This window comes from Anabrus simplex, chromosome 14 (genome assembly GCF_040414725.1).
Source record: "Anabrus simplex isolate iqAnaSimp1 chromosome 14, ASM4041472v1, whole genome shotgun sequence".
Taxonomy (NCBI): Eukaryota; Metazoa; Arthropoda; class Insecta; order Orthoptera; family Tettigoniidae; genus Anabrus; species Anabrus simplex.
This window is the reverse complement of record NC_090278.1, coordinates 48,422,062-48,439,031: the sequence shown is the minus strand read 5'-3', so window position 1 is coordinate 48,439,031 and position 16,970 is coordinate 48,422,062. Positions and strand designations below refer to the sequence as shown.

General features: G+C 38.1%; 1 protein-coding gene across 4 annotated transcripts in view; it reads left to right on the top strand.

Moving 5' to 3' along the window:
• Nucleotides 1-16,970, top strand: part of LOC136885551 (ATP-binding cassette subfamily C member 4) — a 403,879-nt gene that overhangs the window by 234,963 nt on the left and 151,946 nt on the right. For all 4 annotated transcript variants that reach the window (XM_067158182.2, XM_067158180.2, XM_068230366.1 and 1 more), the window contains one exon: nucleotides 3,928-4,170. In XM_067158182.2, the coding sequence (XP_067014283.1) occupies nucleotides 3,928-4,170 (243 nt within the window). The remainder of the gene's footprint in view (nucleotides 1-3,927; nucleotides 4,171-16,970) is intronic.

Genomic DNA, 16,970 nt, shown 5'->3' with positions numbered 1-16,970 from the left:
TACGGTATTAGATGCTCTAATGTCACAACTAAATGTGAATGCCTACAATGTCGAAAGCCCATCAAATTGATCAGTAATAACACTATCGAACAATATCATAGGCGGTATGGTAAACCTGTGCAAGGAATAAATTACCAGAAATTGTATTCTCTCTAACTTTTGTTATTTATGGATAGGACCACAAATACCATAGATATTTGAGAATTAAATTTTAGACCTTCCCCTAAACTACCATTTCACCCAGCATGAATAAAGACTGTAGTGCTTCATTCTCTGGCTTAACACACAAAATCTCATATTTGGTTTGTTGTATTGACTGTTTAGTAAAAAGAAAAATGAAATAATTGGTCCACCTTAAAAGAAAAATGAATATTCACACACTTGATTCATGTTTCAACCCCATTACACCTTCTTAATCATTAAAAATAGAATATAAAGTTAATAAAACACTAAAAAGTCGTATGGAAAATCAAACTTGAAATATTGTATCTTATAGTATTGTTAAACAAGTCAAAATTGATAATTAGTGAAATCTTAGTATCGTTAGAAACATAACCAAAAAGCCACATATATGAACACATGGAAGCATCTGTTCTTCAAATCCTGATATAAGAAGCGACTTAACAAGCGCAAACACTGGCTCTGAATATCATTGCGAAAGATACATAAAAAATAATCTAATGTTGACATTTTTTTGTAATTGACAATTAGAGAAAAATGAAACCTGAAATATGCTGTCATTACAGAAAACAAAAGCTTTGCATTTAAAGTACTGGTAGTGAGTTGGTCTATGGAAAATTTATATATAATGACAAAGGAAAGAAAAGAAAAGCAATGTGGAGAATTAGTAAATGAAGGGAAGACAGCTTTGTTAAAAAATAACTCTCAAAACTACTACCAGACTTTTAAGAGTCAATTAAAGGGGTAGGGTATCAAGTGCCTAGCACTATGCTTCAAAGATGAAAATGATATACTTGGCCGAAGCAATGCTGAGAATTGTGAAATACTTGCGAAGCACTTTGATCAACTTTAAACCGCCCTGAACCCGACCATAAGTTGGAATTCTCTCAAACAATTGAAAATCTGGAAGTAGGTATACCACCCACTGCTGAAGAAATTAAAGAAGTAATTAACAGTCTGAAAAGTAATAAAGCTAGTGGAGAAGATTCAGTAACAGCTGAATTTTTGAAATGGGCTCAATCAAAAATCATTGAAGAGCTGCAGTTAATCATTGAAGATATTTGGAGAACAGACAGGATTCCAGAAGAATGGAAAGTGGCTGTAATACACCCAATGCATAAAAATGGGGACAAACAAAAGGTTGATAACTATAGAGGTATGCACAATTGCATACAAGGTATTCTCAAAACTATTGCTGAGATTAGAAACGTCACTTGACAAGCAAATGGGTGAGTATCAAGCTGAATTTAAAAAAGGTAGATCTTGTTCAGAACAAATATTTAACTTAAAATCCATAAATTGCCATAGGATATTGAATTCAAAGGGCATTGCTGTGACTTTTGTAGATTTTAAAAAGGCCGTCGACTCGGTTGATAGAGAAACCCTAGGTAAAACAATTCGCGAATTTGGAGTGAAAACTAAATTGGCACACCTAATACGTGAAATGATACAATTTCAAAGGTGAAATTTGTGTGTGAGATATCAAAACCTATTAAGATAAATACAGGGGTACAGCAAGGTGATATTTGTCACCCCTACTATTCAACTGTGTTCTAGAGAAAATCGTAAGAATTTGGAATGTAAAGTTTAAAAAACATAACATTTTGCCAGTAACTTTGGGGTGAAAAAACAAAGGCAATGAAATAAATTGCCTAGCATTTGCAGACAATTTTACTATATTGTCAGAAAACCTAACAAATGCAACAACACAAATCAGTCTCTTGGAAGAAATAGCCAACAAGACAGGTTTGAGAATCTCCATAGAAAAAAACAAAATTTGTTACAAATATCAAGAACACTCCAGATATTGGACCAGTGGAAAGAGTAACAAAACTGAAATATCTTGGAGAAATAATTCAAGAGAATGGTTTAGACAAATCGCAAGGAATTTTTATAACAAAATGTGTATCTTAAAATAAGGCACTACACTATAATGGTGAAACCAGAATTTTATCTGCAAGTGAATGCCTGGTACTAAATTATAGATTAGATAAACTTGAGGTACTAGAAAGGAGAATCATGGGAAAAATCTTAGGCCCTGTGAAAACAACAGAAGTATGGATATTAAGATCTAATGATGAAATATACAGGAACATAGAAAACATAACAGGAGATTGCAATTTTTCGGACATATTTACAGAATGGATGAATCCAGATTAACAAAAAGGATTTTCAGGTACCTTTGCATACCTGCCAACTTTCCCGTTTTAGGCGGGAGACTCCCAATTGTCGACAGTTTTTTCCGCCTCCCGATTATTATATTATTTCTCCCAAATTTAGCTTATTTTTTATGAACTTCAAACATTTGTTTTAAAATCCCGCCATTTCAGCTTTGTACGCCAGTGGCCAGAAGTCCTTCTCTCATTGGCCGCTTTCAAATGAAATATTGGCGTTTATTAATACGAGAAATGCGCGCAGATGTGCGATGTTTATTGAAACCTGTATATCACGACGCGTTTATCGATTGTCGATCTCTCGTTCTCACGTGCTGTATTCATGATCGTTTACATCAGTCTAGTCGATTCTAGAGACTAGTCGCTAGATTTGGAGTCTTTTTTAGTAATTTAGTGACAGGATTTCAAAGATAACCACTAGTGATTTTTCTAGAGATTTTAGGAGCCATTTGGAGACAATTCTGGCGAATTTTAATTTATTACTTGATAGAAATAGCATTGTGCTTCGCATAATCATGCGGGTGCGTGATGCAATATATTCAACTATGCATTTGCTAAGTAATGGCGTCTAAGTGCATGACTGATTCACACCTGTGGAGCACGAGTTCATACTATTTTCGGAAGGTTTATCAGAGACCGATCATCTCCCTCCCATACTTCCTGTGAGGGAATAGAGATTGTAATTTTAGCCTTGTAGCCTCGCATAGCAACAGTCGGATTTTGAGACAATAAGTGTTATAATACACCATAGTACTCCTGTATTGCGCAAGACATGTACAACAAGCAATACTATCTCTTGATTTTTCCTGATTTTCATATAAAACTCTCCTGATTTTTGGTTTTGTAAAGTTGGCAGGTATGCCTTTGGGACAAAAAGGCAACAACTAGCTGGATTCAAGAAGTAAAGGAACAATTAGAAAGAAATAATATAAGAGAAGAAGAAACTATGGACAGAGATTTTTAGAAAGAGGGTAGTAAGTATGGAAGGATTCCAAGGAAGATTGAACAAGAAACCTGGTGTGAAGTGGTCCAAGGAAAGAAAGAAACAGCATAGTGAAAGGATGAAAGAATATTAAAAGGAACGGAAGAGAAAACAGTAGAGTATGAAGAATTGAAATGAAATTGGCACGTGGTCCTTAGCAGGCCTCATCGGAAAGAAGCAGAAGGGAAAAACAGATTTAAAATGAAATTAATGTGACTATTTCATGTTACATATTGATAAATGTAAAAAGCAAAAGATGTAGTAAAAATGTACCAAGCAGGTCAGCTGTTGGCAGTGGGAGGGGATGAAGGGGAAATAGTGGGAGGGAGAACTAGAAAATTTATGACAAGCGAGTTTTAACTTTTATCAAGAAGGATTTTTAATGCCTCGGAATGAATTAGGCCCAGTGGGGCTGAAATATGTACCAACTGTATGAATTTTCTTAATTTTTCTGTTAAAGACACACTTTTATTGACTAAGGTGGACCAATTACATAATTTCCCTTTTACACACCAATTTTTGTACATACTTCTTGTTTTATCTATAATAACCAAGGAAATTTCATTACTACTTGCTTCCCATGTTTTGCAGCAATTTCTTATGCATGAAGAGTTGCCTACAATACCTTCCAGAAGTACGGAGCCCAAACCTGCTAAGGATGTGCAGAGTAATACCCTGGACAAGCCGGTTCCTGGCGATGAGGTGGTGGTCAAATTTCATGGGCTGACTGCCAAGTGGAATCAAGGATCTGATGATAACACTTTGTCTAATATCAATTTGACTGTTAAAAAAGGGCAGCTGGTGGCTGTTATAGGCCCTGTGGGTTCTGGAAAGGTGAGTTTGATGATAAGTGAACTTTTAATATCCCATATGAAGGGTGAAAGAAAGAAAGAAAGAAAGCAGTTTGTTCAGTGTATTGAGATGCCCTCTAGCAAATATTTTGCCAAATTTGGAATTTTGTAGAGTTTAACATGTTTGCGACCATTGACTACACATTTGCATCATGACTGCACTTTCACTTAATACCGATGACTACACACATGCGTCGCACTCCGCGCTAAATATTGAAGCTCACATTTCCACCAGTAAGCTGACCTCTTATTTGTGCATTGTTGAGCAGTTGTAGTAGCGCTCGGATATTAAGTGACTTGCAGGCTACATTGAATACAGTCAACGACAGGCAAAATGTCAATCCAATAGCTGCTACTATAAGATCTAGAGCACAGCAGTGCCCCCACGTCTGTCTTGCCTGGATCCAAGGACACACCGGAAATGAAAAGGCGGACATCCTTGCAAAAGCAGCCTCCTCATCCAATATAGAAATCACCTACAACAAATCACCCCTAAGCTATGCAAAAGCCCAAATTTGAACACATCGAATAAGACAGTGGAACAACCTCTGGAAATCAAGTACAAAAGGGTCCGCCACAAGAGAATTATTTTTTCCCGACATATATAGCCGACTGAAATTGAAATAATAACAATAAGTTATTTTATTAATTTGGCCACCTAATCAATACAATAAATCTTGTCTTTGTTTAATTACATTGACATGTTAATCAAAATGGTGCATGTTTTGCCTTACATATAGGCATCATCAGCCATGGGTTTAACCTTGAAATAAAATCAGGCACCTGATTTACAATAAAATAAAACTAATTTATAAAAAGCCTTGAAGGGACTTGAGAGAAAATTAACATATGGTAAAAGACTATTACAGCGTTTGTTTTAAAGCTATGCTATGAGTGAAAAGTTTACATTTGGTGAAAGAATTTGCAATAGTGACATTGGACGACTACTATTATAAGTAAAATGAATAAAGCAAATTTTTTTATAGAGAAGTGGTAAAATTGCTATAAAATGATGTTGACCAACTAGCAATTATAAATGAGAATCGCGATCAAAATCAGAATTTTTTGAAAACATAATGTTGAATAAAACAATGTTGAAGGATGGTCAAGTGACCAGTAATTATTTGTTTACATAAGATGAAAGCCAAAGGTCAGTAGCATATGGTGATGTTATGGTTCACTTTGATGAAGAAGTACGAGGTTGTAGTTGAAGGTTAATATACAGTGTTGATATTGGACCTCTATGGACCATCTCATTTGATATGCTATAACGTTGTAATGACATGTAAGTTTGTTGACATGCTGGTCGAAAAGGCAATGTGACAGTTGAATGTATAGAGCGTTCCAACCTTAAATTGCAGTACAGCAGTAATGGGATAATTCCGTCTCTTTCCGTATCCCATGTTTTGCGGATAACGCTGTCCTACTCTAATGCAGCGGGTTTGCCAAATATCCATAAATCAGAATGTTATCGGTTAAAATGGGTGAATATTGTGTTATGTACAGAATTTCAATGCACATTTGATGCCATTAACAAAAAAATCGTAAAAAAAATAATTTAGTGTGAAAATGGTAATATAATGGAAAGTTTTGCCAAATGCTAAATCTTCATTGCATAGAACTTATCATGTCATAACTCCTATTTTATATTCATAATGATTTTCATAATTTTTTCACTGCTGGTAAAGAAACATTTCAGCTCTATGTAGATAAGTTTATTTTTAAATTTAAATGATGACAAAATGCAGTATATGCGTTTATTTTCAGTCGTGTTCGGGAAATTTTATGTGCAGGCACGAAAAAGTCAGTCGCTGGCCAGCTTCTTTCCTAATGAATTTGCATGGGGGGTCAAAGCGAGGCAAATGGTCTTCAGATATGGAAACTATTTTTAAAACAATCCCGAAGTTCTTATCTTGCTTACAGTAGTCCTTAATTTGTGACAGGAAGAATATCTCCTTGAATTTTGGTTTCGCGCGTGACTCGGCTGGCTGGCTGGCTGGCTGGCTGGCTGGCTGGCTGGCTGGAGTACCGGTAATGATCTCCCAAACATGTGCTTTTAACATTTCCATGCAGTGCAGTGCTCGTTTCGTCAGTGGTATGTATAATAGTGATTAAATACATATCAGTGACATACGTACAATTCTTGAGGGAAAGTGTATTTCGTTTGTATGGTTCGTGAGTTCGTGTTCGTGCGTGGGATCTAATTTCGAAGAAAAAGTGCAGAAGGATCATGGCGTGGTTAAAGCAAAGCAAAAGGTCTTTGGATATGCAAGTTATTTTTAAATCATACCTCAAGTCCTTATCTCGTTATCTCTTAATTTATGACAGAGAGAATGTCTCGTTTGTTTACGTTTCACGAGTGACTCGGCTGACTGAGCTTTTAAATATACTGACAGCCGTGTGCAGTGGTGTTCATTTAATCAGTATTATATGATTGATTAAATAAAGATCAGTGATATATATATAATATTTAATGGCGTGTGACCTCCGAAGAGGTCGAGTGCAGGTCTTTCGAGTTGACGCCACATAGGCGACCTGCGCGTCTATAAGAATGTGGCGCTACCTGTGATGAATTCTAATGCTGAAGACGGCACACACACACCCAGCCCCCGAGCCATTGGAATCAACCAATGAAGGCTAAAATCCCCGACCCGGCCGGGAATCGAACTCGGGGCCCTCTGGACCAAAGGCCAGCACGCTAATCTTTTAAGCCATGGAGCCGGACAAGATCAGTGATAAATGTATAGTTCTTGAGAACAAGTGGATTGTGTTTGTTGTGTTTGTGTAGTCTGTGTAGTTGTCAGTTTGTGCTCGTGCGGGGGGTTCTTAGTTCGAAGAAAAAGTGCAGAAGGATGTACAATGGATCGTCAAATTAAAAAGAAACGTTCCGTAGGTAAACTCAGGGTAAAAGAACACAATATTATAATGAGTGTCCTGGATTATTTTTTCAAGACTATGAATATGAGCAGCGCAGTCAGTGAAACAGCTAAAGCTACAGGTTGTTCCGAAAGAACAATCTATGCTATAAGGAAGGAACACACACATGGTCCTTTGCGAACTCCCACAAAAAAAAAGAAGCAAAAAAGAGAAGGACGGCAGAAAAATGCAAGGAAAATTAAATATGATGAAATTGTGCGAAGTGGAGTGCGTCAGGTGGTTCACTCTCTTTTATTTGCTAACATACCACCGACATTGAACGTGATTTTGAGTCGGGTAAATGGAGAAGATTCTTTGCCACCATTTTCCAAAACTACTTTGTATCGCTTCTTACATGCTATAGGCTTCTGTTATTTAAGACGGGGTAATAAAGCAGCTTTCATTGAAACCGATGAAATTATTAATTGGAGGCATAGATATCTCAGGGAGATAAAACGTTTGAGGGCACAAAATAAAGCTATGATTTACATAGATGAATCATGGGTAAATATTGGGCAGACAGTGACAAAAGAATGAAAGGATACGACAGTGAAAAGTGCACGGCAGGCTGCCATTGAAGGGGTGAGTTCGGGACTTAGGCCACCGAAAAGCCGAGGACCGTGATTTGCCTTAGTGCATGCAGGTAATGAACATGGTTTTGTTCCTAATACTGAACTAACATTTTTATACCATAAAAACATAAGACAATTGGGCAAATTACGTGAACGAAGTAAAGAAAAATGAAAGAGATTTGTGGAAAGCAGACGAATTACAGGACGATGTCGACGATGAAAAGTTTTTAATGACTTTCATCATCGTCCGGATCATTCTCAAGTTCATCTCCCGAACCCGGTTCATCAAAGCGGGAACATCAGGCCTTGCAGAAAGGATAGAAGGTGTACGTCCAATGTCTGAGAGCAGCGCCAGTGATTAAGGTATGTTGTATTTATTTTACCATTCTACAAATATTAATTTATGAATGAATTAACTTAAAAAAATACAAAATTACAAATGAGAAATGTGGAACTGTGACACCCTGTTTGAGTCACACTCAAGCGTGATCTTCATGAGTCGATTTCGCAACAGCGCGCTCCATCTACGCTGTACTGCAATTTAAGGTTGGAACGCTCTACAGCTAACATGTTGAACGTTGGATCAAAAGTAGAATTATTTGATGATGGCGAGGGTAACTTGTTATGTTATGAGCTAAAAGATGTTGACGACTGTGATATTTATCACATGTAATATATAGCCCACTCCAGTGTAAAACATTAGTGTCCGAATTAATTCCCACTCAGTTTCTCTCTGGCCATGGAAAGTTTAAGTGATACTTCGAATGCTTCAAAGTTAACATTGTGGGTGATTACTTGTGCTTTTGTGAATCTTCACAAATGGTGGACCATTTACTGTTTGACTGTGCCATGTTTGGAAGGTCAAGATGCGAACTTGAGTGTCACCTAAATAATTGCAGTATGGAACTTTCAAAGCCATTATACCATCTGTTCAGGGAATCCTGCTGCTACAAACAGTTCCTTAAGTTCATTCACCACATCTTCAAAAATTTAGTTTCCTAATTTTGTGTCGAGGACCAATAGTTAAAAAGACTGTTCAAAACTATAACCCTGATATACACATGTACAATAGGGTTCAAACTGTCAGGATATTTAATAAATAAATAATAAACAATTCATAACATTTGAACGAAGGCAGTACACCATTACTGACAACCAAATGCCAGCCAGGTCGGATAGGTTGAAGAAATTATGGGAGCGGAAGAAGAAGCCGAAAAGCTGACTCTGTTTGATACTATTAGACTTTAATGCAAATGACTGATTAAAGTGCTCCAGTGGGGGCATAAACTATGTAAAACAAAAACAAAAACAATAATAATAATAATAATAATAATAATAATAATAATAATAATAATAATAATAATAATCACAGAAAATTGGTCTTGGAATATCTTTTGAAAAGACAGTAATCATGTTTACTGACCCACCACTCATAAATAAAATTGCCATAGGAAACCAATAAATCAAAATTGTAGATACATATCTGGGAGAAATCATAACATATAACCTCATTGAAAAGCCAACATGGCATAACAGAATAAATAAACTGACCAGAGCACAATATGTCACCAAGAATACCTACAACAAAAAGGGCCTGTCAGTAGCAACAAAATTAAAACATTACAAAACAGTCACTTAACCAGAAATAACATACGCAAGTGAAACCATCTTCAAAACAACTAACACTGCACAGATAGACAAAATACTCAAGATAGAGAGAAGATTCATTAGAACGTGCATCAACAAATCATACCAAAAAGATGGACACTGGAGAGTAGCTTCTAAAGAAACAGTCTACAAGGAAATAGAACCAGTAATGAGCACAATCAGGAAGAAACGCATTTCATTTTTTGGACATCTAATCAGGACACCAGGGAACAGGATCATCAGGAGAATAATAGAAAAATTATGGAATAGTAAGTGCAACATTAAGTGGATTACAGAAATCAAGGAAGATATGGATCAACTACAAATTACAGTGGAAGACCTAAGAAACAAAACTGAGAAAATCAAGAAACTCAGACAAGCAAACCAGACTGCAAATCAGAATCAACAAACGGACAATAGGAAGGGTGATTTCCGATGAAGAAAGAAGGATAAGATCAGAGAGAATGAAGAAGTACTGGGCTGAGAGGAAATTGAAAAATTCTTTGTATAAAGTTGGCTAGAGTGGTCCAATGAAGGCCATAAAATGTAAATAAATAAATAATAAGCAGTTCTTAAACATTTACTCCATCTGGGCATCAGATTAATTGTAGCTATTACAGTTCGGCATATTTTTCTGCGAAGTCGACAGAGAATAGTGAGGTTGCGGGGTGTTCTCAACAGCAGAAGCACCATCTCGTAGGCTTCCAAAATCTATCACACTGCAGAGATGTATGGCTAAGGAGAGTGAATGTAGATTGCAGAAGCCATGCACGCTGTGTTAACAAAGAGGGGCGATACGGGACAATATGTTCTAAAGCAGCAAACGTCCAGGATAACCAGGCTTGTGTCTTGAGCAATACTTCGTGGAATTCATGAGATCCGATGCAGAATTGAGCAGGCCAGAACTTCTTTTCAGAGACTTAGGAAACTTTTGACAAGCCGTGACCTTTCCATTTCACTACGGACACGACTACTCTGGTGCTACGTTTTCAGCATTCTGTTGTACGGCGTTGAGGCATGGACACTAACTGAGACCATGTGCAAGAGATTGCAAGCATTTGAAACGTGGACGTGCCGAAGGATGCTGAAGATACCTTGGACAGCTAAAATGACCAATATAGACGTTTTGCACCATATGAACAAAGAACCAGAAATTCTCACTACCATCAAGAGAAGGAAACTAGAATACTTTGGTCATATGATGTGGAACTCTAAATACCACCTTCTGCAAGTAATACTCCAAGGGAAAATTAATGGAAAACGTGGTCCGGGGAGGAGTAGGACATCATAGCTCGGCAACTTGAGCCAGTGATTTGGGGTGACAAAGCTTACTCTGTTCAGAACAGCTGTGAACAAACAACAGATCATGCTACTGATCGTCAACGTTCTGCGAGGACATGGCACAAGAAGAAGAATGCCATATTTACCTGTGTTTGTTGCAACACACTATGGCTACTATATTGACTACATATGTTGTACAACAATTGTTCACACAGCGATAATAAGGATTTTACTATCTCTCATAGAAAAGTTACTGAATGTCTACAGTCACACAAAACATTCTTTCCTTCATTCTACTACATTACCTGTTATGATACATATGCTGCGTCAAATGGCACTGGAGGCGAAAAGCTCATCAGTAGTGCCACTGATGCACCATATGAGACATGACTCCTATGCACTGACCCGTAGTGATACTGTATCACCAGCATTTTGGAGGAGAATTTGTTTTCATGGGCGATAATGCATGCATGTGTCATGTTGTTCTCATTACTACCTTCGTGGGCACGATATTGTGCAATTAGAGTGGTTGCCATGTTACCCAGACATGAACCTTATTGAACTTGTCTGGAATAAATTAAAGAAGGCTGTTTATGAATGTCACAATCCACCAACCACTGTATGAGATCTGCACCATATCATTATTGAGGAGTGGTGCAATTTGCGCCAACAATACCTTGATGAACTAGTGTCTAGTATGCCAAGATGAATTCAGGCATGCGTCATCCACGGGGACGTGCTACCATGTATTAAAGGTACTGGCGCATGCTGTATTCAGTAACTCAAATTGAGAAAGCAAAATGGTATTGTTGTAGAAGCACTCTTTCTTTTTTTGTTTTACAATTGGCTTTACTTCGTACCGACACACATAGGCCTTATGGCGACGGTGGGATAGGAAAGGGCAAGGAGTGGGAAGGAAGTGACCATGGCCTGGCGTGAAAATAGGAAACTGCGGAAAACTATCTTCAGGGCTGCCGACAGTGGGGTCCGAACCCACTATCTTCCAGAAGCTCTCATTTGTTGGGCGATACATAACACTGATATGGTAGCTCTGTATGTATCTCTCTCTTTTTTTCTCCCCTGTAAGGAGTCATAAAGTCTTCGGTCTGCAGTAATGCAATACTTCTTTTTTTGTGTGTCTTTTGTGGTCACTGCAGATCACCTGTGCCACATTGAACTTTGTTTCACATTATCCTGACATATTTTCATGGTGGCAATTCTTGTACCAGTGTACCTATTCATCTCCATTTTTGTAGTTTAGATCACATTTTCACTAAAGGAAGTCTTGAAACAATCCATTTCATCACTTCCTGCATGTAAATATGTAGGACCCGATCCTGACTGAATCATTGTAGCTTTGTCTAGATGTCTGTATTAGACCAGTCATCGTCTGAATTGGATGTCCTAGGTACACTTCTCGGCATTGGTATTGAAGAGAATGAATCATCAGCCACCCTTTCTTCATCTGAGTAAAAGAATAAAGCCAACTCCTTAACTTCTTATTATCAGTACATGACATAAACTAACGCAGCAATAAACTTATGTAAGGAATATCGATGTAACAAAGAAAAGACAAGTAACCGTAAAATTTATGAGAAATTTTTTAGAAGAATTTGTATTTGAAATAACTAGGAAAAATGAAATTAAAATCCTTAATGTTCCTGGATGGTAAGACACCTGCTGTGGGATGAGCAAATACCCATGAAAACAAAAATGACATTGTACAAGTCCTATTATACACCAATTCTTACATACAGTCTCGAAACCACAACACTGACCAATAGAGATAATTCCAAACTTCAGGCAGCTGAAATGAAATTCCTATGCACTATGATCCAGAAAACCAGGAAAGACAAGATTATGAATGAGAAAATTAGAGAAGAAGTAGGAATAGACAATTCTCTCCTAAATAAGATTCAGATATCAAGACTGAAGTGGTTTGGTCACATGAAGAGGATGCCAGTAAACAGAACTGCAAGGAAGGAATTTGACAGAAAGGTAGAAGGAAGACGACCCGTGGGAAGGCCACGAAGGAAATGGATAGATTTAGTTAAGAGCGATGTAATGCTGAGAGGTCATGATTGGGACAAGTTGGTGGAGGAAGAATGGTACAAGGACAGGATGAGATGGAGGAGGCTCATATACCACACCCGGGAAACTGGAAATGGTTTAGGATGATGATGATGATGATAAATGTTCCTGGATATTAAATTAGCTGTCATATTATTTCTTCCTTAATCCGTGGCTTTTCCCTTGGACTTAGTGAGGGATTCCACCTCTACTGCCTCAAGAGCAGTGTCCTGGAGCATGAGACTTTGAATCGGGGATCCAGTTGGGGTGGAGGATCAGTAGCTCGCCCAGGCGGCCTCACCTACTATGCTGAACAGGGGCCTTGTGGGGGGATGGGAAGATTGGAAGGGATAGGCAAGGAAGAGGGAAGGAAGCAGCCTTGGTTTTAAGTTGGGTACCGTCCCAGTATTTGCCTAGAGGAGAACCACAGAAAACCACTTCAAGGATGGCTGAGGAGGGAATCGAAGTCCCCTCTACTCAGTTGACCTCCCGAGACTGAGTGGACCCCATTCCAGTCCTTGAACCACACTTGAAATTTCATGGCAGAGCCGGAAATCGAACCCGGGCATCTAGGGGTGGCAGGTTATCATGCTAACTACTACACCACAGAGGTGGACAGCTGTCATATTACTGAATTAAATTCTCACCAAAATTTTGCCAAATGTACATATGTAACCATGGCACATGAAGAAACTAGATAAGAGGGAAGAGAGAAATCTCTTCCAAGAAAGCAGAAAATATTATTGGCAGGCAAAAACCTTTTTGCCAACTTGGACAACGGAGAAGCACTGAACGTGACTGCAGAATGCTGTCATCGGTAGTATTGTGTTCTTCGCCTCATTTATTTTGAACATAACCATATTTTTCTCTAGGCCTTGTCCATGACTGTAAATTCACTTTTGTGTGTAATAGTAAAAACTGTTACCAGTCACAAGTTTTATTAAATGATTTACTCCACTACGCATTTTGGAGCCTTTGCTCCATTATCAGGACATGAAATGGTGACTTTAACTGTTGCTGCATATGATACACAGTTGTTTTCAAAACACGTATGTTTTTAACTTTCTCACTAAGGTACTATTTTTCTGAAACGCCATCGAATTCTGCTCAGGATCACTTATCATTCAATCATTCATCACGAAATAAGTGTAACAAACGAATGTGTTCCTAATATCACACAAAACCAGTCAGCATATTTATGTTCAGAAGGATTAAATTTTCTTGTGTAGCCTAGTTATTCTGATGTAAAGTTTAAAGTAGGGTTTGGAGGTCCAGTTTTTTTTCTTTTTCTTTTTACAGTCTGCTTTATGTCGCACCAACACAGATAGGTCTTATGGCGATGATGGGCTAGGAAAGGATTAGGAGTGTGAAAGAAGCAGCCTTGGCCTTATTTGTCTGATGTGAAAATGAAAAACCACAGAAAACCCTCTTCAGGGGCTGCTGACAGTGGGTTTCGAACCCATTATCTTCCGAATGTAAGCTCACAGTTGCGTGCCCCTTACCGCACAGCCAACTCCCTCGGTCCTCTCCAGTTTTAACCTACTTTCAAAAGTCATTCCTGCCATTACAAAAAAATACTATGCACGTTTGTCCTACAGTGTGTTATTCGTACAGCATAAGTTGCATATTGAACTCTTTATCATTGAATATATTATGACCTATATTTAGTATCAGTATAAGCATATACATTTGGCCTTCTACAATATATTTTATTACCTCTCAACAGCTAGTGCAGGAATTAATAACCACGGGCTCTGCCCGAAATCTGTTCCACCCACACAACCCTCTGCAGTCTACAAACTACTTTTACCCAACCCCCACTCCCATCCGGCAACAAATCTAGGGGCTCATTTATGGGCTGTATTCTTGGAGCCCCGCAGGCTGTCTGAAGTGATGCTGCTGCCATCTACAGAGAATAACAGAGAACTAATATGAGAAAGGGAAGAGAAATGAATTGAAACAATGATTACCAATAGACATAACGGCAAGACTTTTTATCAGCGACCGTGATGATAACAGAAATGGACAATTGCCAACTATGAAAAGGGAGATCCTATTCATGTACCAGTTGATAAATTTTATATTAGCAACATCACTAAATTCATTCAGTTATTGTTTGACTGGTGAATATCCAGACATCAGTAGGGCTCTGCCCCAGAATATCCCACGATACCAACCCTGACAATATTAGGTTTGCAAAACCTAGCGAGTCTTTAATTTTCATTCTTTTTCTGACTCTTCCCTTTCTTTTGCTGATACACTTGTTACTCGAAGGGTCAGACTTTTTCCAATTTTCTCTCATATTAGTACTAATGGAGGATGATTGTCCTGCTGTACTTCCTATTAAGGGAAGAGGTACACATTTTTGTTATTCCAAATTTAGTAAAGTTCATATGTTTGTAGCTTAGCGACTGCAAAAATGCTACTTAAACATGCTTTACATACAAGGGCTATTTTTTAAGTAAGGACCATTTTGCAGTGAAATAAAAACTACTGAAAATTTTGGGCAATTTATGTTTCATCCGATTCTACACACAGTTTTCTATGTTTTCCACATAGTTTCCATTCCCGCCCCTTTTTCGTATCACGAGACACGTTTTTGTAAACCCTCATCGTAGAAGTGTCTGCACCCTGTGATGAGAGCCACGTCTGAACCGATGTTTTCTCTTCCTTGTTGGTGTGGAGATACTTGCCAGTGAGAATTTCGGATGAAGGAAGAGATGGTGGTTGTTCAAAATATACAATTCAATGCGAACTTGCATTCGAGATGCAGGGTGATGTCTTGCAGGTTATGAAGTAAATGCAAACCCGCAGTGTTTATTCTGGATTGCACAGCAAAATTTCATCAAGGTCACACGATAAGCAGCTACATTGATTGTTGTCCCATGCAACATGATATACACTAGCAGAAGAGTAAGTCTGTCCCAAAACATGGTTGCTGTAATCTTTTGAGTTCAGAAAGTTTGCTTGAATATCCCTATCGTCAGAGATGCTTTGTGTTGCCCCTCTGTTGATTGCTTCTTGAATTCAGTGGTCACTTGGAACACCCATGTCTCATCCCCTGTGATGATGTCCAATAACTCATCACGTTCTTCATAGTACTCATCTCTTCATTTTGTGGTCCTTGGTCACCATCTTCAGAATCGACCATTTGCTCAGTTTTCAGCAGTACAACTTTTCTGCCAAAATTTTGTAGAGAACTGACCTTGAAACTTGCAGAAAGTTAAGTGACAGAGATATTGTGTTGTGAACCTTCTGTTTGCACGAAAGGTAGTGTCAAACTCGTGCACAATATTGTCACTAATCAGAGGTGCCAATCAGAACGTGGGTCATCATGAACTTTCTCCCGATCTCTCTTGAATAATCATACCCACTTATGGACTTTTCCATCTCTCGTAGCGTTGGGGCTGTACACTTCACAGATCTGCAAGTGGCGGCACATTCCTTGCTGTCAAGAAGCGAATAACTGACCGCATCTCACATGTGGTGGGCTGCTCGATCATCTTTACAAGTTCCAGTGCACACTATGAAGCAACGGTACAGTACGAACATGGCAGTGAGGGTGTGTTTGTGTACGAAGAATGCCGGGAATCAGTGCGCATGTGCAAAAGAACAAACGTGCAGGAATTTAAAAGGTATGGACAACGGGTCCTTAAGTAAAAAATAGCCTTTGTACATTAATTACCCTTTATGATTGTCCAGATTTTTTAAAGGCCTATTAATTAATTTCTTGAATCATATTTGCATATTACATTTTTGTAGCTAAAATGGATTATTTATTTATTTACATTTTATGGCCCTCGTTGGACCACTTTAGTCAGTTTTATAAATAATGTTTTTCAGGTTCCTGTCAGCCCAGTACTTTTTCATTTTCCCAGATCTGAACTTTCTTTCTTTATCCTAAATCATCCATCCCATTGTTTGTTGATCTTAATGTGCAGTGTGGTTTGTTTTGGAATTTCTTGATTTTGTCTTTTCTTTTCTTCTGTCATAATTTATAGTTCTCTCGTAGCTTCCGTGATTTCTTACTGTTCCATAATTTTTATATAATTCTCTTATTTGTGTTTTTTGGTGTCCTAAGCAGATGTCCAAAGAATGAGATTTATTTCTTCCTGATTTCTCTCATTACTGGTTCCAATTTCTAGTTGACTGTTTCATTAGAAGCTAGTCTCCAGCGTCCAGTTTCTCGACAGATTTTTGTTATATGCATGTTCTGATTCTTCTTCTTCTTTCAACCTTGATACTGGCACGTAAAATCGACGTCTCCGAAAACCATAAAAATGTAGTTAGTGGGAAG